The 21,647-nt window shown below is 30.7% G+C and overlaps 1 protein-coding gene and 1 long non-coding RNA gene across 2 annotated transcripts; one reads left to right on the top strand and one right to left on the bottom strand.

The window, feature by feature from the left end:
• The first annotated feature begins 210 nt into the window (after positions 1 to 210).
• Positions 211 to 9,027, top strand: LOC103839640 (protein DELAY OF GERMINATION 1-like). The gene is made up of 7 exons (XM_033280979.1): positions 211 to 2,423; positions 3,235 to 4,571; positions 4,728 to 5,054; positions 5,142 to 5,740; positions 5,891 to 5,934; positions 6,268 to 6,336; positions 6,617 to 9,027. The coding sequence occupies exons 1-2, from the start codon at positions 2,018 to 2,020 to the stop codon at positions 3,669 to 3,671; spliced, it is 843 nt and encodes a 280-aa protein (XP_033136870.1). The 5' UTR covers positions 211 to 2,017; the 3' UTR covers positions 3,672 to 4,571; positions 4,728 to 5,054; positions 5,142 to 5,740; positions 5,891 to 5,934; positions 6,268 to 6,336; positions 6,617 to 9,027.
• A 7,046-nt stretch (positions 9,028 to 16,073) lies between these two features.
• LOC117128490 lies at positions 16,074 to 21,437 on the bottom strand. Its single transcript, XR_004451799.1, has 2 exons — positions 19,508 to 21,437; positions 16,074 to 19,432 (listed from the first exon to the last, which is right to left on the bottom strand). It is a non-coding gene; the product is annotated as an uncharacterized LOC117128490 (long non-coding RNA).
• Between the last annotated feature and the right edge of the window lie 210 nt (positions 21,438 to 21,647).

Genomic DNA, 21,647 nt, shown 5'->3' with positions numbered 1-21,647 from the left:
GTATCGGAGTCTTGAAAGTTGAATTCATATTATTGTAAATGTACATAAGAGTTTGTGATTACATATTTAGTGAATCTTGTATATGTGTCTAAGAAAGTTTCAATGGCTTAGTGGTAATTGTCATATATTTAAATCATACTAACCCGGGTTCGATCATTTCTTTTACATTGTTTTTTCAATTTTTACGAAAAAATAAATGAGATGACGTGGCAACTTCGACCCTCTCTATGGCTTATATCCTACTTTTAATATTGTATTGATTAGACATTCTAAAATCAAGTTTGCTCACCAATTTGTTTCCATATTCAAAGAATACATTTATTATGCTAGCTAAAATTCATAAGTTATTTCCGAGATTTTCTTGTTTTTGAAACTTTGATATTTCCAAAATTTTATTGAAAGAGGATTTGTTCCCAATAGTTATAAGATATTTTTTTTTAAATAACTTGTTTAAGAAATCATATACGAAATCATAACAAAATAATATTTGACCAAAAAATAAAAATAATATATGAGTTCCAAACAAATATTTCTACCAGAAATTTGTATTTAAATTTTGATAAGACATCTTTTATCGGAAACTATAAGGTCTATTATGAAAATAGTAAAATGAAAAGGTCAAATCTCTACTAAATTTTGCTTGCCTCTTTAAAGAGGCAAAGTTGCCACATGGAACCTTTGACAGCATTCTGAATATCTGATTCCTGAACTTTGCATGTTTCTTCTGGCGTGTCTATTAAATTTAGAACTTAGAAGAAACATAACGGGTTGTTTTATCCTAACATTTTATTATGAATAATCTTGTTTTCAGTGCCGTGCCTACCATTCGAGGAGCCTAAATCAAGAATAACTCTTTACAAAAATAAAAATAAAATAATTATAGAAAGGTTAAAATATTAGCAGAAAAAAATTCATTTTCTATAATTATTTTTTTGATTTTTGGTGTTTAAAAATACTATTATAAGTATTAATTATCATATTTTTTTTTGTTTTATACTGAACTTTCAGATTTTAAGTATATTTTGTAAATTTCTCAATCATACTGTAACTCATATAAATCATATAACTATATTTATAAAAATATAAACTAAATTTTAAATTAATGAGTTAAGAACAAAATGCAGAAAAACATAAGAATGCATACAACAAAATCGATAAATGAAATCTAAGAATTTTTTTTGTAAAGATTGTAAAAAAACATATATTTATATGAAATATATACATGAACATAATCACTTCTAACAATATTTCATAAAATTTGTAGTTATGCATTCCATAAAAACCTAAATGAATGTATATTTAGTAAAAATGAGGTTCTAAATTTTAAATGGAAAATGAAAACTAAAGGTAGTTGCCTTTTTCCAACAACGGTGAGCACGGTTCTGCTTGGTTTTGCTTTTGTTGTTTTCGGGTCAATGTAAATTTATTTATACTTTTCTTTCAGAAATAGAGCGAGTGGCTTCTTTACTTATACTAATTTCATCAGTTTTTCTGAAGGAGAAATATACATCAAATTTACTAAAAGTAATGGCAAATTAACTATTTTGAATATTTTGAAACGCCAAGTTGTATTCTCTTCTAGGCCTACACGTTTTGCATGCATGCATGCGTTACTCATTTTCTTTTCACCGAAAAGCACGTATTATCTTCCAACTTCCAATACAAATTGTCGTTAGTAAAACGTGTCCAATGAACCCTTATTCTTTTGGGGTCCAAGTTCAGTTTCACTTTTTGAGTTGTCAAAAATTTACAGTTATATTTTCTTTTATTCGCATTTTATAATATTTTCCAGTTTAATTATCAAGAACAGTTTAATACTTTTATATTACACAATACGTTTTTAGAGATAATGATTAACCAGACTAAGAAAAATGGTAATGGTGCATTATCTTAATTAGGATTTAACTATATATAACCCCCCACGAAATGGAATCAGAAATACAAACACACCGAAAAAAAGTAACCAATAATATTATTAGTTTTAGACCAAAAAATAATATTATTACTTATATTAAAAATGGAGAACAAAGGGAAGAACATCGAACAAGCTCAAGCAAGTTGTTATCAACAGTGGATGAGTATACAATCCCAACGCGTCCCTGAGCTTAAACAAGCCTTAGCTCAACGGCGCACTCACGAAGGCACGGCCGACGCTGCCGCCGATGATAACAAGCTCCGTGAATTAACACAAAACATCATTGGAGATTTCAAAAATTACGCTGGAAAAAGAGCTGATTTATCTCACCGATGTAGCTCGAGCTATTATGCGCCGTCGTGGAACACTCCTTTAGAGAACGCTCTTATTTGGATGGGTGGTTGTAGACCTTCTTCTTTCTTTAGGCTCGTTTATGCTTTGTGTGGGTCCCAAACCGAGATTCGTGTTACTCAGTTTCTCCGTAACATCGACGGCTACGATTATTCAGGTAAGGGTTTGGACGTTTTCGGTTTTCTCAAAAAAAGGTTTAAGAATCACTTAACAAAAAAAAACTTTTCTATTCGGTTTAACAAAATTTTGGATTGGTTTGGAGAGGTACATGAAAGAGAATGATTGATTTGGTATGGATCTGATTTCTCATATTTTCGTTTGTTAGAATCTGATAACCGAGTTCAAAAACCAGTATCGGTTAACTTATATATATAACGGTTAACTTATATATATATATATATATATTATGATATTTTTTTGAAAAATATATATATTATGGTTTAACAAATTACAGTTTATGCAGTAAGATTTTCTGACCATTTTGAATTATGTTTAACAACTCTATATTGTTTGATTAGTATGATATTGTGCATTTTGAGTTTAATTGGTTGGTCTACATGGATTTACTTTTAGTTTCTTTCTTAATAGATTTCATGCTATTAGAGTTGAACATCTCTTTATATATTTAGATACTTAGTGTTTAAACTTCCGATTTGTGACTTGAATTGACATCTCTCACACTTGGTTTTTGGTTTCAGTTTAAGAGGTGTGAAAGATGAACTTTAGTTAGGTTTGTTGTTTGATTTAGTTTGTCCGATATAAACACTCGGTTTAGTTTTTAATAATCTGGTCCAGGTTTATTATAACATAATTCCATCTCGTTTATTAATACAGAAAATATTTGGTTTATGTTTTGTCGTAATCAAAATGACACATAGATTTATACATATCTTGGTTGTGGTTAAAAATTATGTTTTTGATTAAAGAATTTTAGTTGGTATTTAATCCAATTTGGTCTGGTTCAACAGGTAGTGGTGGCGCATCACTCAGCGATCTAACGGCGGAGCAACTAGCAAAGATCAACGTGTTGCATGTAAAAATCATAGACGAAGAAGAGAAGATGACAAAGAAAGTTTCGAGCCTGCAAGAAGACGCGGCGGATATCCCCATCTCCACCGTGGCTTACGCAGAGGAGCACGTGGGAGAGCCTAACGCAATGGTGGATCAAGCTCTCGACAAGCAAGAAGAAGCTATGGCCACTTTATTGGCCGAGGCCGATAATCTGAGGGTAGATACTTTGGCCAAAATCATAGAGATTCTGACGCCAGTGCAAGCGGGGGATTTTTTGATGGCCGGAAAAAAGCTTCATCTTTCAATGCATCACTGGGGAGCGTTAAGAGATCGGCGCCGTTGTGAATGCATAATTGACGCTGGAAACGATGGCGGGGGAGAGGACGAGAAGTAGTCGTCTCTATAGTAGATATGGTATTATATTATAGGTACGTACGTGTCAAATATGAGATCGCATAATAACAAGATTTCATAATCTTGCAATTATAAGGTTTCTTTTTTTTTTTTAACACATGCAATTATAAGGTTTCATGACATAGTTTAGGGATATATAATCCTTATATGTTAGTTTTATTTTCCCAAAACTTATCTCATCATTGTGCAATGCGTTTGGATTATATTAATAATAGTTTTTTAATAATATTTTTTTTTAGTTTTAGTTTTACAATATATATATATATATATATATATATATATATATATACTTAATGGAATTAGGTAAGGATATTTATAAATAAATTATTATCTACTTATTACTTCGTTGCAAACTACAATAGTTTTTTACAGAATAACATTATAAGCAGATGTTTGCAGTATGTAATAAGACACATGCAAATTTCAATAATTAGATGTTTGCAGTATCACAATACTAAAAGAAGAATACTCTGAGTGTTTAGGGTATCCACGTGTCAAAATAAATCAACCTATCACGAGTTCACACTTCATCAGAGTCTCCACGTCAACTAGCTGCCTTCTTTCTTTCTCTCACGCCTCCCCTGACAACCTGAACGTCGCATGTTACGAAACTTCGGTCTTCTCCACCTTTCACTATCTCCCTCCTCCATAACTCCTCAAATCCTTTTTTTTTAATTCCTCTGTTATGACTGCAGCACTATATAATCCGATGTCAACTTCTAGCTACGGCAAATCTAAATGTTTCTTCCTCTTTCTGTTATTATCCTTCATCTTCTTTGCCTCATCGCCTCCTTCTCATCAAGTAAGGAGCTTCAGATATTTGACGCTCTACCTCTATGGAACGGATCAGATTAGGAGAAGAAAGTTCTCTAAGAGCAAGGTTATTCAATTAGTCTAATCGATGATATTCTTTTGTTTTCTTTAGTTTGAGGATGGAAACTACTCGACTATGGAATGAAAATCTCAGAAACAAGAAGAAATTTGAGACTCATGTGAATTACAACAAATATACAATCTTAGATCCGAAAGTTTGCAGGTCCTGCCTCAGAAACTTAACAGATAGATCTCTTATTCTGAAGGGAAGCACAAACCATTCACTGGATGAAGTTTCACAATTTGCAGATCAAGTTTCTCTCTACTCCGAGTGCACCGAATACTGGTAAATATAGTATGTTAAACTCACGCCTGCCTAAGTTATGATAATAAGTATGAACATCATTTTCCAATCTTTCCAGTTATCAAATCAAAATGGAAACGTCGCTGATAGCAGAAAAACATGTTCACTGGGATAATGTGGTAATTGAGATTGAAGAAAATTTCATGAGAATTAGTTACATGCAGCAGTAGATCTCTCACTCACCAGGTTTTCTCTCTTTTTCAGTATCATATTGTTTGGAGTTTTTCCAAGGTCAAAGTTTTGATCTGCTTTTGATGATGAAATTGCTATCAGGATTCTGAGCTTATAAGGAGAATACAAGTACCTAACTCAAAGAGAACTTTGAGAAAATGTGGTTGTTGTTCCATATGGTGCTTCAAGAAGCCGACATCGGATTAGATTTGAATTGGCTGCAGCATCAGGAGCCTTCATATATTATACTATGATGTTAAGTTCATATTTTTTACTTTTACGTAACTTTTTGAAGAAGCCTTTAACATTTGTTTCGAAGCAGGAATCTTCAAAGATAACTTTCAAGAGTCAGTTGAAATCACAAGAAATTGGGACGAGATAAAGACATAGACATGATGATGACTGACCTCGTGCAAGGGAGAAGAGCAGGGACAGAGATGATAAGAAAACAAAGGGACTTTCAAATCCAGAATACATGATGATTGAACTAAATCTCAGCCTCAAGCTTCAGGGAAGAGAGAGGGGGAGGGGACAAAAAAAGCTCTGGTGGGCAATAAATGCGTCAAGAAAATCTTATGGTTTCTTGGAAGAATGATTTTGTTTGTTGGGCATTTGTAGTATTCTCAGGGAATCTTCTGGTTCCGGTCTTCTCTCCACCTCAAATACAAAAGCAGTCAGCACATGTTTGCAGCGTTAGGACGGTAAGAATTTCTCTGAGATTCATGATTTCCTTTTTTTTTTTTTGTCATCTAAAAAAAAAAAAGGAAATCATGAATCTCACTTACACATGTAGATTTTGGAGATCTCTCTTTTGTTTAACGTCATTTTTTGAAATTGGTTTTGCAAGACAGGAAATCGGTGAAGAAGATAGTAAATGAAAGTTGTAACAAATGAGGTGAGAGAAGTGATATCTCACTTTTTGTTTCCTTTTTTACTTGGAATGATTATATGAGATTGGTTAATACGGAGGAGATGTGGCAAACACAAGATATTCTCTGCATGAGCAGATTTGAGACAGATGTGGGCAAAATTAAAATGACTAGAATTTGACCTGGATTGGTTAATACTTAAATAAGTAATACTCCCCATAGTGACCCGCTGATAGTAGTAGATCTGTGCAAGTCGTGGCTGTTATTTTATTTTTGTTTCACAGGCCCAAGCAAACTATGACATATGAGAGGCTTTAATTCTGGATCATTCAGTTGACTTAAATGTTTCTTCATTGCAGTTATGACGCGCTAAACTAACAGTAGGAATATTCGTAGCTGCATTTCTTACGGTGTCATCAACAATGGTGGTCTATTCTAATTTCACTTTTTTTTTTGCTTATCTTATATGGTATAGAACCTATGTCTTTGCATACTGTGTGTATAATATTACGATATTCTCCTACACAGTTTGAATTTATTCCCTGAGCTCACTTAAACTGTACTTTTTAAAATCTTTTCTTGAGTTGTCTTTCCCTAATTTTTTCTTCATGCATGATCCTCATCTGGTATCATTAACTAAATGTGATTCTAGAACTAGGTCTTGAAATTTTAATGGAAAGAAATAACATAAGTTGTCTACATGGCCAGATAACGGCTGGAACTCTTATCCTTTCAGGTCTCTGATAAGCTGTAAATACTCATCAGTTGCTTATGTGGAAGGAGAGATGAGAGAAGCAAAGAATTGAAGAGAAAGAGACGGTTTGACAGTTATGGGAAGCGATGGTATAACTATAAATAAAGAGATAAGAGTGAAAGAGATCTTCATCGATCTATTATCTCATAAGTTTTAATTGATAAATCATTTTCTGAGAAAGTGATATGTTGAGGAGAGAGTCACTTGAGATAAATTGTATTATGTGTTATGGATCAATCGAGAGTTGGTTCGTAACAGTCTCTACTTAACAAATTTTTTTTGTTTGTTTTGGAACTGGTTGTCGGCCAAATCTGCATTGTCCAAGGCTTACGAATGGAAAAACTCTAAACACAATAAACAAATGTGCCTCTCCTAACAGTACTGGTGTTGCGAGTTCCAAATGTCAATACTCCTATCTTTCACACAAATAAGACTGATTCGTCACTTCTGGCTACAATTATATATATCCTATGCAAACTTTGAACAAGGATAGAAATTAACGCCCTACAAACTTTCAGTTTTGAATTATTACCTATACACTATCTAGCCCTTGAGTAATTTGCCAATAATGATTTCAAGAATTTTAATCATGTTTTTCTTCCTCCCAACAAGCTAGGCATTTCGAATCGTACTATGACCAGTTTCACAAATGCATCACATCCGTCTTCTCGAAGTGGACTTTTATTCAAACGTCACCGTGCTATCACATACGAGTTCTTGGAGGTTTGTTTTCAAAAGTTTAACATGTGTGTTATAGGTTTCTACGCCGTTACTTTTCTGATTTTATGATAAAGAGGTTTAAGACAGAATTTTTACATAAACTTTGGTTATGATCTGGTATCTATATCTATTTATTTCAACTGTTTATGCACCTCCCTACAGGGAATCACCAACTGTTCCAAAACAAACAAACAAAAATTAACTATATGATTTCGCTACATATTTCTACCCAGAAAAAAAGTAATATCTTAAAACATGAAAGGTTGTTATTGCAAAAATCAAACAGATTTATTAGTTTGATTGGATTTATTGTTTTCAAAGTGTAACATATCTTAATATAGAATAAATACTTTAAAAATACACTAGATCAAGATGAGATGGTCAACATTTACAAAAAAACAAGTGAAAAAAGATGACTGAGAAACTATATTTTTGACATGTCACCTCCTCTATTAGTTTTTTACAAAATGATCCTTTAACCTTTTACTTAAACAATTATAACTGAAAATATTTTTTTTGTGAAATATATTATTTATATAAATATAATTATATTTTTTTACGTAATAGTTTGTAAAGAAATATTTAGTGTGAAAAATATCATAATTTTATAAAATACTAAAATAAATTGGGCTGGTTTTCAACTTTCACAAATAAAAAATATTATTTGTAAACTTAGAAAAGAATATATCAAGAATATTCTTTTTAGGAGAGAAAATAGAAAAATACATCGGAGACAAATCCATCTTTATTATGAAATTCCTTTATTTTAGAGAAAAAAATAGAGGAATACATTGGAGATGGTCTAAGGCATGACCGACGTTGAGATTTCAACTTTTCTGATTCTTAATATTCTAATGTTTCAATATAATTTGAATATTCTCTTTGTTTTATAATATAATGGTTTAAAAGTATTTTTTTTGTTTCACTATATAAATTGTTTTTATATTTCAATGTAACTTTATATTTATTGGATATTGTTTGGCCAATTAAATTATATAAATTACTGTGTAATTGATTAAATTTATATATTAAATGACAGTTTTCTAAAGTAATAACTTTTAAATATTACAGATTTTAATTAAAACTGATTACATTTTGAAACAGATAAAGTAATCTATAAACTAACTCTATATAGATATAAGGACAAAATTGTAAAGTGGTCTCATATTGAATTTCTCTCATTATGTGCATTCCTAATTTTTTTTTCCTTAAATGCATTCATAATTGAAAGGAGATAATCAACATCTAATATTATATTACTCTCAGTATATTAGAAATGGTCGAACCGTAAACCAATTAAGGATGATGTAAGAAATACATAAAGATGTATTTCCAGTTATCACAATATAGAATCAATTGACAACAACTTAATTATGTCCAGCATAGGACAACACATAAGAGTTCCATACCTTTTAATATTATAATATCTCACTATATTAGTGGCTAAATCCGTTTTTTTCTAGCGCAAATACTCACTCAATTCTTGGAGTTTAAGCTTTTCTATCTGATGATATTAGTAGTTTGATCCAAAAAAAAAGAAACAGTCGAACTGTATATTGTAATTGGAGAAAGAAAAGAAACAAAAATCAACCAAATACTTTTAAAGTATATAAAACAAAAATTAGAAATAGCAATTCTCTGCAATTAAAGAATAAGACAATAAAATTGTAAAGATACAAAATAAAACAAAAAATATACACAGAAAGAAAGATTTAGTAAAATAAAATCATAATATAATTTTCATAATTGATAGTGCTCAGTTACACTAAGAAGTCTAAATTTACAACATACACAATTTAATTTACATATTTAAATCTATTATCTAATTAAAATGATTCTAAAAAAAGTGCCAACATGAAGAGTTAGAAAATATACGATAAAATATAATGCATAACGTTAAAAATACATTATCACTGATCACTAAAAAATCATGTTAGTAGTAATAAAAATGAAATGACAACACATTTATTAAAACCATAGAACGACACGCAATAAGGTGTTATTAAATATACAAACTACAAATTAAAAGGGAAATTGCCACAAATACCACATTCATAGTACCACTTTTCATGTTTATACTAACCATTTTTACCCTCACTTTTAATGAAGGGTAAAATACAATTATACTCTTAGGGTTAACTAATCTTGACTTAGGGTTTAGAGTTGAGGGGTGGGGTGGGGTTTTTAATATGTGAAATTTATGATTTTAATAAATATATAAATACTTAAAAAATATATAAATTTTTTTAAAAAATAGTTTCAAACATAATTTCCGTTTTTGAAAAAGAAATTAATTTGAAAAAAGAAAATCAAAAAAAACTTTTTTTATAAAAAGTTCGAATTTGAAAAAGTATAATTCGAAACATAAAAAAAAATTACATTTTTTTTTTAGTTTTTTTTTTATTTTATTTTATTTATTTTATTTATTTTATTTATTTTATTTAAATAATAATTTATTATATATGTAAATAACAAGGGCATAAGAGTCTTTTGCCACTTAATGAAGAATATATTTTTGAAAATGTCTTATTAGTAGTGGTAAAAATGAAAAGTGGTACCATGAAAGTGGTAAACCTGTAATTTCTAAAAATTAAATATGTTCAACGCAAACACACATAAAAATGAGACATCATATTTGGATATATTTAAATAAATAATTTTAAATATATTATATTCTTGATAATTCTAAAATTACTTAAAATAAACTAAATTATTAAACAATTCATATACAAATAAAATTGAAGCAATATTTTGTAACATCAAAATAATAAATGAATAAAAATATATTATGTTAATAAAATAGATTTTAGATTTTAAAGACTTATAATTCATGTAATATTACAAAATTCAAAATTTGTTTATTACAATTAATATTTTACCATTAGATATATTAAAATAATATTCTAGATCAATATTCAATTGTCAGTTTTCAACTATTACACGTAATAAAATATTATTAAGTACGCTTTTTTTTAAAAAGGGGGATTTATATTTTAAGTAGGTTATTGGAGTATTTTTTCTTTTCATGAATTTATTCGAGATGAGATTTCGATCTTTTAAACTAAGATAATTTATGTTCTATACATAATTATATTTTTTTTACATAACTCTAAAATCTCGGACTTGATTCTTCATATTTTATTAGTTAATTGTGTTACATATAATAGAAATACTTACTTCAAACTTAAAATAAAAAAAAAATCAAATTTAAAAATTAGTTATATATAATTTAATGTACAAAAATTCACATACAAATAAAAATGATAAATGTAATAAATTTAAATATATTATCTGCGCGTAGCGCGGAGAAATGATCTAGTTTTAATAACATGCAATTTTCCTTTCTCCTCAGAGTGACAATACTATTCGATGCATGTACTTTTTTTGTGTCAACCATTCGATGCATGTACAACTTTGACTAATGGCACACTCGGACGACAATTTTTTTTTTTACCTTCTAATTATTATTACTAAAAGCGTTGCTTCTTTGGACAGAGTTTTTGTTTCATTTTAATATTTATTAGGGTTATTATTATTATGAATTTTACATTTTAGATTAATCATTGTTTTTTAAATTTTTTATTGTTATAAGGTTAGAGTTTTGATGATGAATTGTGTATGCACTGTTCTTCACTCATGAAAGACTAAACTGTGTTAGTAATGTGATTGATATAGTTTGTGGTGTTGTTTGTTGTATCAATGAAACTTATTGTTTGTTTGTCTTTTTAATTTGTTACTTGTATTATTAAGATTATATTAAGGTTGTTTAGAGCTTTTTGTTTCTGGATATTTAGTTGTGTAAGTTGTGTGTATTAACTAATAATTTTTTATTATTATTATTATGTTAGTTATATGTTCTTTTAACTTGTTGTTTTTACCGGACTTTTAAAATAAATATATGAATACTTGTAGAAATAACTATAAAATGGGTGACAATTAGTATTTGGACCTTAATGGGTTTTAACCGAATATATGTATTTCTCATAAGAAGACAATAACATTGGCCTGTTGACATTGAGCATATAAACTATTTTCATAAGACAAGATGAGTGAGCAGGTGGAGATGTTGTTGCCGTCTTTGTGTCTGTTGGGATTGTTTCTTGTATCTCCTGGTGTGGCTGTGTTTGTTTCTCTTTTATTTGGTGGCAATATGTAAACAAAAATCATTGTCAGCTGTATTTATCAGAATTTGTAACTTACTCTACTTTTTTGTTTAGATAATTTCACTGATCTTAGTTGTCTTCTTCGTAAGCATCTGCGTAAGTAAGTTTGTAAATTGTTAAATAGCTGACCGTGTAGTTTGTATTTGTTTAGCTGGATCAATGTATCTATCGTTGAGTTTTAGTTGAGTTGATTGGTTTGGTATATTTGTTTTAAAGTTTATTTATAAGCTTAGACAAAAAGAGAGATGATCATTAATGATTCGTCTTTTTAGGATTCTAGTTTTTGGTGTTTTGATTGTTTGGGTTATTATGGTTTCTTTTAAACTGTAAAATAAAGATTTGTGTAAAATTAGATTGATAAGTAAGGGAGATAAATAGACGACCACAGATCTTGGATGTGAAATATTTTTGATTATTGATGTGAGCACAATATAGACAGCAATATAAAGGAAATTATGTGTTGATTGTTTCTTACGGATCAATGAGGAGACGGATAATGACTCGAGTTATTTCCTTGGCGAGGTCAGAACCCTGGACATAACAGATTTGCCCAACCACATCTGCGAGTTTAAATATCATTTATGATATGAAACATAATATAAACCAAGATGCAATATGATAATGTATATGGGAGTTCTAGGTTTGTGTTTACAATCACTTGGAGATTGTCGAACAGTCTAATCTTGACTGGAGTTTGATCTCAGGAGCATTCGTGATGACTTCATCAATAATGGTTAGTGAGATGAAATGAATGAGGAATGGATGATCAGTTGTCTTGTACATGCTTGAGCACCCAACAACCTCAAAACGATCGACTTTCACAATGAAATCTGCTTTCAAAGATGACTTGTAATGATTAGCGCATCCGATGGGAGTAAACCCATGAATCACGGAATCTGCAAATAATATTATTCAACAAAGAATCAGAAAATCAATTAAAAGAATTTTGTTAAATAAGTGTGATAGATCAAATATTAACTTACCTTTTTATCAAGGAAGAGAACCGTGATTCCTACAAACTCCATGTCTTTTTTGAAGTTCAGAGAATCCCAGAAGCGGAAGAAGCCAGAGGCTATGCTCTGACTACTATGACCATGACGGAGAGATTCGAATGTTGAGTGACGGACGCCGGGACACCGGTTTGAGGAAGTGGAGAGGCAGAAAAAAACATTTTTTAGAAGATGGTGAAAGCTAAGAGGAATCAATGAGTTTTGTGGAGATGCAGATTGGGTTCATCAAAGATAAGAATCATATATATAGGGTTTACAGAGGGGCTACAAATCAGGAACATTTATGATCAAGCGATTTAAGATGGGGACATGAAGAGTTCACCGGTGAAAAAATAGATTACGAACAGACACACGGCGCAACTTTATAACTCAGACTTGTTTGAGACAATGATGAAAAGAACCCAAACTCATGTTAAACGACAAAAGTTTACAATATGAAAAAACTATAATTATTGCAAAATTGAAATTTTTTTCATATAACATGATGAATCTCATTTAAAAATGAAACCCATAATACACTTCTAGGACCGACCCTCAGAGGAAGCCGAAGAAGCAAGGACTTTTGACCTTCATAAATATATTAGGTTCGGTCATCAATGTACAAAGTATCATTTAGCTTAGTGGTATAAATGTTGGTGGTATAAATGTTGGTGTTTATATTTCAACAACCCGAGTTCGAGCCATGGATTTGACATTTTTTTACACTTTTTAAAAGTGCAGCTCACAAACGCTGACGTGGCGCGCTGTGGAGTGAACAAAAACTCAACTATTATAATATGTATTTTTATTTAAAGGGCCAAAGCCCAAAAAAAAATGTCCATCATACAAGCTACATATCACCACAATCCGAAAGCCCAAACAAAGGTATGGGAAAAGCTAAACTTTATAGCTAAAAGTCCAACAACAGCTAAAAGCCCAACTACCTAAACAGCCCAAAAGTAAGACCCGCCATTTGACTTAACACATCGAGATTATTGTGTGAGTGGGTCACATGTTTAACCCTCAAACAACGAGGAACATGTGTCTCAATGGCCTCTACGTCTTCACTATAGAGATTCGGCACCGGAGAAACTGACCGGCGATTCACTTGACACACTGAAACCACCACGACTGACTAATGCCACCACCGAAAACGAATCGGGAACGAGCCATTCCACCCTAAACAACATACACGACTTTTCGAACCTTGATGGATCTACAAAACTGACGAAGGAAATTTAACCGCCTACGATCGATCCTTATCCCCGATTAACTTGCATGCGCCACATACATCCGAATGGAGAAGAAGAAAAATCAGAGGTTTAAATCGAAAGGCAAGAGAATCAAAGAAGTTTTGGTTCGTAGATCAATAAGAAACAGTAGATTCTCCCTGGAACAAACCGGGGATAGAGATGCTAAAAAATCCATCCCTCTCGGAATTAAAAAGCCGGCGAAACCGAAGCTATTAAAGCCATCATTTTCCAGAGTCAGAGTCGGACCACCACCGAAGAAAAAAGTAGCGCCAAAGTTCAAACTTTAACCAAAAAAGATATCGAAGAAGCTGTTTCTCTTTCTAGATTTTTTTTCTTTTTTTCCAGAAATAATTTTCACTGGGACGAACAAATAGTTAGAGAAATTGATATTGGTGTGTTAACCTGGCAGTAATATGTTGTCTCTCGACAAGTCAGATATGATAAGCTTCCATTAGCTTTTTATAATCTAAATAGATTTCTTCTTTATTTTTTATAGTGAGTTAGGTAATATAGCCAGAAAGAAATTTGTTGGAGTGTCTAATGCGATGTATACGGATAATTAATATACTCGAGCCCGTGAAACATGTCACTCTTGACACTTGGTACCGTGACATACACTTTAGTATTTTTTGGTAAAACCTTGAAAATACAAGTTTTAAAATGAGAGATATCATTTTGTTATTCGAAATTGATTTTGGTTTTTAATGAATCTCGTTTTCAGCAATACCAAAGTGTGAAGCTCCCATTTTTCAATTCAATCTTTGTTGAAGACGGGTGTGGTATACTAAACTCACAACAACCCCACATCAGGTTTGGCTCCAAAATTCTGAGAAAAAAAAGAATCTAGAAAGAAAAATTAGAGATAGCCATCTCACATAATTTTGAGCTTTACCCATTGTCTTACTCACTTGTTTCCCAGCTTATTTGTTTCCAGCTCGTATTTTTTCTTAGCTTTAATAAAATTACTAGATTTCCACCCGCACAACCGTGCGGGTATATATTTTCATATTTATATATATAGATATTTGTTTTACATAATTATTATATATTTTTAATGTTACTCACATATTTAATTATTTGTATAATTATGCCAAATATAATAATTTTATAGTTTTTATGCTATAAATTAAAATCATCACATATATATATTGCTTATTATATATTGTCTTATTGAATTTGCGTTTGATTACTAAACTAAAATTTTTAATGCATGAAACAACATATATGAAAACAATTTTGTATTTAATTTATTATAATCATGATCCGTAATTCAAATCGCTAGATTTTTTTAGTAATTTTTTAATGTTTATTAATTTTATATAATAAATTACTGTATATTAAAAAGTTTAAGATAAGTTAAATTTTTATACATGTATTATATAGTTTACTAATATTAACCTGTTCTACCAACATATTATATTTTTAGCATAAATATTTTATATTTATGAAAATAAAATATTATAACTTATCAATTTAAAATAATTTTATCATATTTTGTTCAATATAACATTTTTATTTTAAAATGATAGATATTATTATAAAATTGATAAAATAGGATATAATTTTATTCTTTTAGTAACATTTCATTACTAATTACGAAATTAATTGAAAATATTTATATTCAATTTATGACAATTAAGATCTTATTATAATCTTTTTCAAGAGATTTTTTAGAATTTGTTTTTTAAAATTAAAAGATATTATGATTAAAGTAGTTAAAAATATTATGTATATTAGCATTAGTGATATACATTTAATATAGAATTTAAATGATGGTCCAAATAAAAATATCACTCATCAAAAAATCATGATTTTTATTTTATTAGAAAACAAATTTGAAAAAATTAAAATTAAAATAAATATTTATTTCTAATAAAATCTTTAAAAATTATTAGTAAATGTATTTGTGAAATTAATAAATTCCATTTTATTTAAATTTTCGTTTATAAACCAAAACTATATTAAATTTTAATTTCTAATTATATTTTATGATAATTTAAATTAAAACTAACTAATTTTTGAAAGTAAATTTAAAAAGATTCTAAGAAGATTTTAAAAAGATTTTGTTAGAACATTTTAAATATATTCATTTGTATTTTAAATAAAAAGATAAAGATATTAAAAGATATAATAATGAACTTATGTAAAATATGATATTTTATAAGAATGGTCCAAACTAAAAAAATCACACATGAAAAGAAGTCATGACTTCTGTTTTAATATATAAGATATGGGTAAGGTATTGTTCGTTTGTTCATTTGTTCATTCATGTGATTTATATAGGGCAAATTTGATGTTTATTTAATACAATTAAAATAATATTCAAATGGATCACCTAAATGAATTTTAAAGTTTAGCTTAATTTTTTTTATCACAATGAAGGAGTGAGTATTCATGGCGCTCTTAATTAGATCCTAATTTATAAAGGATCAAAATAACTAATTTAAAAATTGAAACAAATCTTTTTAAAATGTAATATCACAATATTATATATTCTTTTCAAAACCAAAAATCACGATCTATACTATTATTTGCAAAGTGATTTTTTGCAACGCAGCTTTCACGTTAAAAGTTAAAGTGGTTAATATTGTAAATACTCTTAATGAATAAAATATAAAAATTAGCCAAAAAAGAATTTAAAATTTTTTTGATTAGATAAATTATTAAAATTAATAACAGAAAGATATATCCAAAATATGAAAAATACATTTTAAAATAAAAAATAATTTCTAGATATTGTTTTGTTATCCAAAATTATGTTTTAATAAAAACAATCAAGAAATCAAAAATAGAAAGACATAACCAAATATGAATCAAGTAAAATTTTAATTTTATATAACTGAAAAGAGAATATCGAGTGATTTCTAAAATTTATTTAGTAAAAATGAATATAATGCACAAAGAGATTTTTCCAAGTGATTTTTCGCAATGAAAATATCCCGTTAAAATTATAGTGGTTAATCTCGTTTATACCATTAATGAATAAATATAAATTAGCTGAAACTAAAAAAAAAGGTTTAAAATTTATTTGATTAGATCTATTATTAAATTTAATAACAGTAAGATATATCCAAAATATGAAAATACATTTTAAAATAAAAAAAAATAATTCTATATATTGTGTTGTTATCCAAAAATATGTTTAAAAAAATAAGAAATCAAAAATAGAAACACATAACCAAATATGAATCAAGTAAAATTCTTAATTTTATGTAATTGAAAAGAGAATATCGAGTGATTTCTAAAATTTATTTAGTAAAAATGAATATAATGCACAAAGAGATTTTTGCGAAGTGATTTTTCGCAACGAATATCTCCCGTTAAAATTATAGTGGTTAATATCATTTACACCTTTAATGAATAAATATAAATTTGCCAAAAATAAAAAAGGATTTAAAACTTATTTGATTAAATCTATTATTAAAATTAATAACTATAAGATATATCCAAAATATAAAAAATATATTTTAAAATAAATAGATAATTTCTATATAGTGTGTTGTTGTACAAAATATATCTTTTAAAAAAAAAGTTGATAAATCAAAAATAGAAAACACACAACTAAATATGAATCAAACAAAATTCTTAATTTCATATAATTGAAAAGAGAATATCGAGTTATTTCTAAATTTATTTAGTAATAATGAATATAATGTATAAAGAGATTTAACAAAAACATAATATGTAATAGTTTTCAAATAAAATCATAGATAATAAACCCAGTAATAATATTTATATATTTTAGTGTTTTACATGTGTTTACTAGTTTTTGGTATATCTTTTTTAGTGTTTTTTGGGCATAATAAACCTGGTAAATGTAGTTATCCATCTTACTCATTTTTGGGTATAGTAACACTTGTAAACTTATTTTTCCAAACCTGTTGCAACACACCAAGATTTAAGCATTCTACTACCAAGATTTAAGCATTCAAATACATTTTACAAACAAGTTTTAAACAAGTTTTAAACATAAAATCATAAATACATAAGCCTAAGGCTTTGTTTAATGCTTCTTTCCCTCCGTGAAAGGAGTCTGTACCCACTGTGATTTCCTCTTTGGTCTGCCACTCTTCTTAGGTACAACAACAGCGGTATTCTCCTTGCACCTATGCATGATCCAAAGACTCGGTGCTTCCTTGTAAACGACCATGATCCACCTTTGCTTTTCTTCCTCAGTATATTCCTCAAAAACTTCCCCAGCCTGTTCCTTGACAACTTCCCCAGTCTGTTCTTCAACAACTTTCACAGTCTCTTCCTCTTTTTTTTTTCTTCTTCCACAACTTTCTCCCTGCTTTTTTCCACTGTTTCCACAGCCTGTTCCTTGACAACTTTCCCAGTCTGTTATTCAACAACTTTTACAGCCTCTTCCTCTTTTTTCTTTTCTTCCGCAACTTTTTCCGTGATTTTTTCCTCTGTTTCCACAGCCTCTCCCTTTTTTTTCTCTTCTTCCACAACTTTCTCACATTTTTCAGGTTCTTCCTCCATATGCCTTGTCATTAGTCTCCTTGCAGCCATTGCCTTAGTCCTACCACGTAGTGGTGTTAGAGTTTGATTGGTTATATTCGTCTCAACCCGAGACTCATTGTGATCATATTTGGGTGTTCCCTCTGTCGGAGTTCCTTTTTCTATCTCTGCCTCTCGAGCCTCAAATTCCACCTCATCAGTCTCACTTTTCTCCTTTTCTTGCTCCCTGATTTCAGACTCTCTCTCTCTCTTCAACTTCTTCTTCTTGATCTTCTTTCCCTTCAACGCTTGATCGTCTTCGCCTTCAGCCTCAAATTCCACCACTTTTTCTTCAACTTTCTCATCATCCTCACTGTTCTCCTTCTCTTTCTCACTGGTTTTAGCCTCTTTCTCTTCACCTTCTTCTTCATCATGTTTCCCTCCAACCTCTTCTTCATCCGCTTCTTCAGTTTCCTTCCACAGTTTATCAGCTTGTGCTCTACTTCTCTCCTTCAATTGAACTCATCAGTCTCACTCTCACTGTCTTCCTTGTCTTGCTCATCAGGCTCGATATTTTCCTTCTCTTTCTCACCCTTTTGCTGAGCATTGTCATCAGCCTCTTTCTCTTCACCTTCTTCTTCATCATTTTTTTCATTTTTTCTCTCAGCCTCTTACTCAGCATTAGCTTTGTCCTTCTCTTCATGTGTACTGCAGTCCCACTGTCGAAAATCCATGTCTTCATCAAGACTCGGCTCCATCTTACTCTCAATAGAAGTTAGCATGTCTTCTATTTTCTTAGTCCTTCTTCTCAAAAGCCGCTGGTTCTTTTCAATATCACTCATCCTTGAGCCTAGAGACTCCAGCTTTGTCTCCATCGTTATGTGAAGTCCAACAAATCCTTCTCCCATGAACTCCAAAATCCTCTCTTCCATACCTTGCAACCTCGAATCTAAACCAGAATTAGAGGATGATCCTTCTGCAAACGTCACCTTTTCTTTGTCTTTCTTTTTTGGCAATACTCCTCGTGCAGCTTGATCTAACTCATATAGCTGTTTCCACCAAATATTCTTTTGCTTCACATTTAACCAGTAGTTCTAAGTATCACTTGGGCTGCCCTGGCGGTCATACTCTCCTTCCTCATCAATAATACGAGCCAGCATAATTTGCTCACCAATAGTTGGAACTAACACACTATTGATAACCTGAAAATAAAACAATAAGTTAGATCAGTTAAATTATCGGTTCTACTAGCTTCTACTATAACTATATACATGTACCTTTGTGTCCCCAACCGTAACATATATGTCTTCCAAAAGATAACCCCTAACACTGGACTTTGTAAACCGGCTCGTGTACATCCTTGGACAGTCTTCACTAGCATCGTCTGAATAGATTCTAAACGTTTTCCCCAGATCCGGAATACACTCAAGCCAAAACCTAGTATATCCATTGTCACAGTGTCAGATTTCAATTATATAACAACTAAAAATCTACTAAACTATATGCTTTACCTCTAAAGGAATTATGAAACCAGGAAAGGTGCATGCCTCTTTCACTTCACCCTTCAGATGGTTCATCACGTGCTAATCTCCTTTATTGCATCCTCAAATGTTAGACGACCCCAGGGAAATGATCTGCAAGCATCTAAATCGTCCATCATCCTTAATATGAAGAGGTCTAAATGTCCATCATCCTTCAGCTTTCCTCTGATAACCCAACCAAAAAAAAACAAGACGGTCATCTTCAATCTATCTGGACACGGAGGCATAGACAACATCTTCTGCATCACATCACTGATGGTGATCTTCTTTCTGTCATAGAAGTAATAATCCACAAACTTATAACCCCCCAACTTCTCCTAGTTTGGTGGATAATCACCGCAGTCTAAGCCAGAGATGAGGGCATGCTCCCTCATAGAATAGCGGATGGGTACACCATTAATCGCAAACCATGCAACATCATCTTCTAGAGTACAGATGGTGCGCAAGAGTAACATCCACATCCCCTGGAGCTTCAGGTTATCTTCATCTGGCATGTGGAAGAAATGTCGAAACTGAAAATGGCTTGTGAACCATTCAGACTCAGGCTTACCCTTGATGAGCTTTACTGTCTTGGTCACAAAACACTTAGTTTGTATCTTGGAACTCTTGGGGAACTCACTGCTTTTGAAGTAGAACTCAAGAGGTTGCATTGTTTGCATTTCCTGCAATCAAAATACATTTATACATGTTAGTAATGCTAGTAATACAAGAAGTACTAGTAGTACTACTAACAATGAATCAAAATATATACCTCTCTCTCTCTCGGACCCCTCCCTTTCGGACTCATCTGAGGCTGAGAGCGATTCTACACTCGGTGCTCTCACTGGCTCTCCCACTGGCCTACTCTTCTTACTCCTACTCTTCTTAGTCTTCTTACTGCTCTTGTGAACTCTCGGTTCTGGCTTTTTTGCAATTGAGTCCGGTTTTCGGATTCTAAGAGATTGACGACGCCTTTCATTGGCGTCTCCCTTTTGATTTCCCTTCATAACTTTCATGTACAAGACATTACAACACTTAATCACTCTAATTTCAAACCGCAAAACAACAACACAACATCAACTAAGTTTCTCCAATACAATTTTATTAACAAATATTAAATCTAAACGCACAAAAACATAAGACACATTCAAAGTTTACACTCAATCACTCTAAATTCAATTTTATCACTCAAATCGGAAACACACAAAAAACACATCAGTCTACATACAGATTCGATGTAATATATACATAAACAATAGATTTACCAAGTTTTTATCCAATTTCAAAGCCAATATCTAAACATAAGACACATTCAAAGTTTTTCCCAAATTTATTTTCAAATCTGCATACAAATTCGACCAAATAACAACCAAATAAAGGGAAACTAATCACTTACCACAAGGAACGAAGATGGAGCCTCGATTTCGATAAAGAAGGAAGAAGAAACAAAGCGGTCTAGACTTTAGGGTTTCAGACAAGAGTGACAAAGAGATAGTTGAGACACGAACGAACAAGAAAGAACGAAGATGAATTTTCAAATTAGATGGAGAACGAACAAGGAAGAACGAAGACGGATACTCTAGGGTTTCAATCTCTGATTTCGCAATAGAGAGTGTCGAGAGGGGAGAGACGACGAAATGATTGAAATTTGGGGAAGAGAATGAGTTGAGTAATTCAAAACGACATCGTTTTGGTTTAGCTGGGTCGGGTTTAAGGGTTTCTTTTGTGTGGATCGGATCTTTCCGATTGGATCTTGTAAATATCTCATTTATGTTAGGGGCAATCCGTCTTTAGTCACTTTTTCTATTTAAAAAATGATGAAATAAAATTATATTATAATAAAAGGATAAATGGGGATTTTTCTGGGAGGTATGGAGTATATGGAGTTAATCTCCGA

This window comes from Brassica rapa, chromosome A09 (assembly GCF_000309985.2).
Source record: "Brassica rapa cultivar Chiifu-401-42 chromosome A09, CAAS_Brap_v3.01, whole genome shotgun sequence".
Classification (NCBI taxonomy): domain Eukaryota; kingdom Viridiplantae; phylum Streptophyta; class Magnoliopsida; order Brassicales; family Brassicaceae; genus Brassica; species Brassica rapa.
The sequence above is the reverse complement of the archived record's forward strand: the minus strand, read 5'-3'. Positions and strand labels throughout refer to the sequence as shown.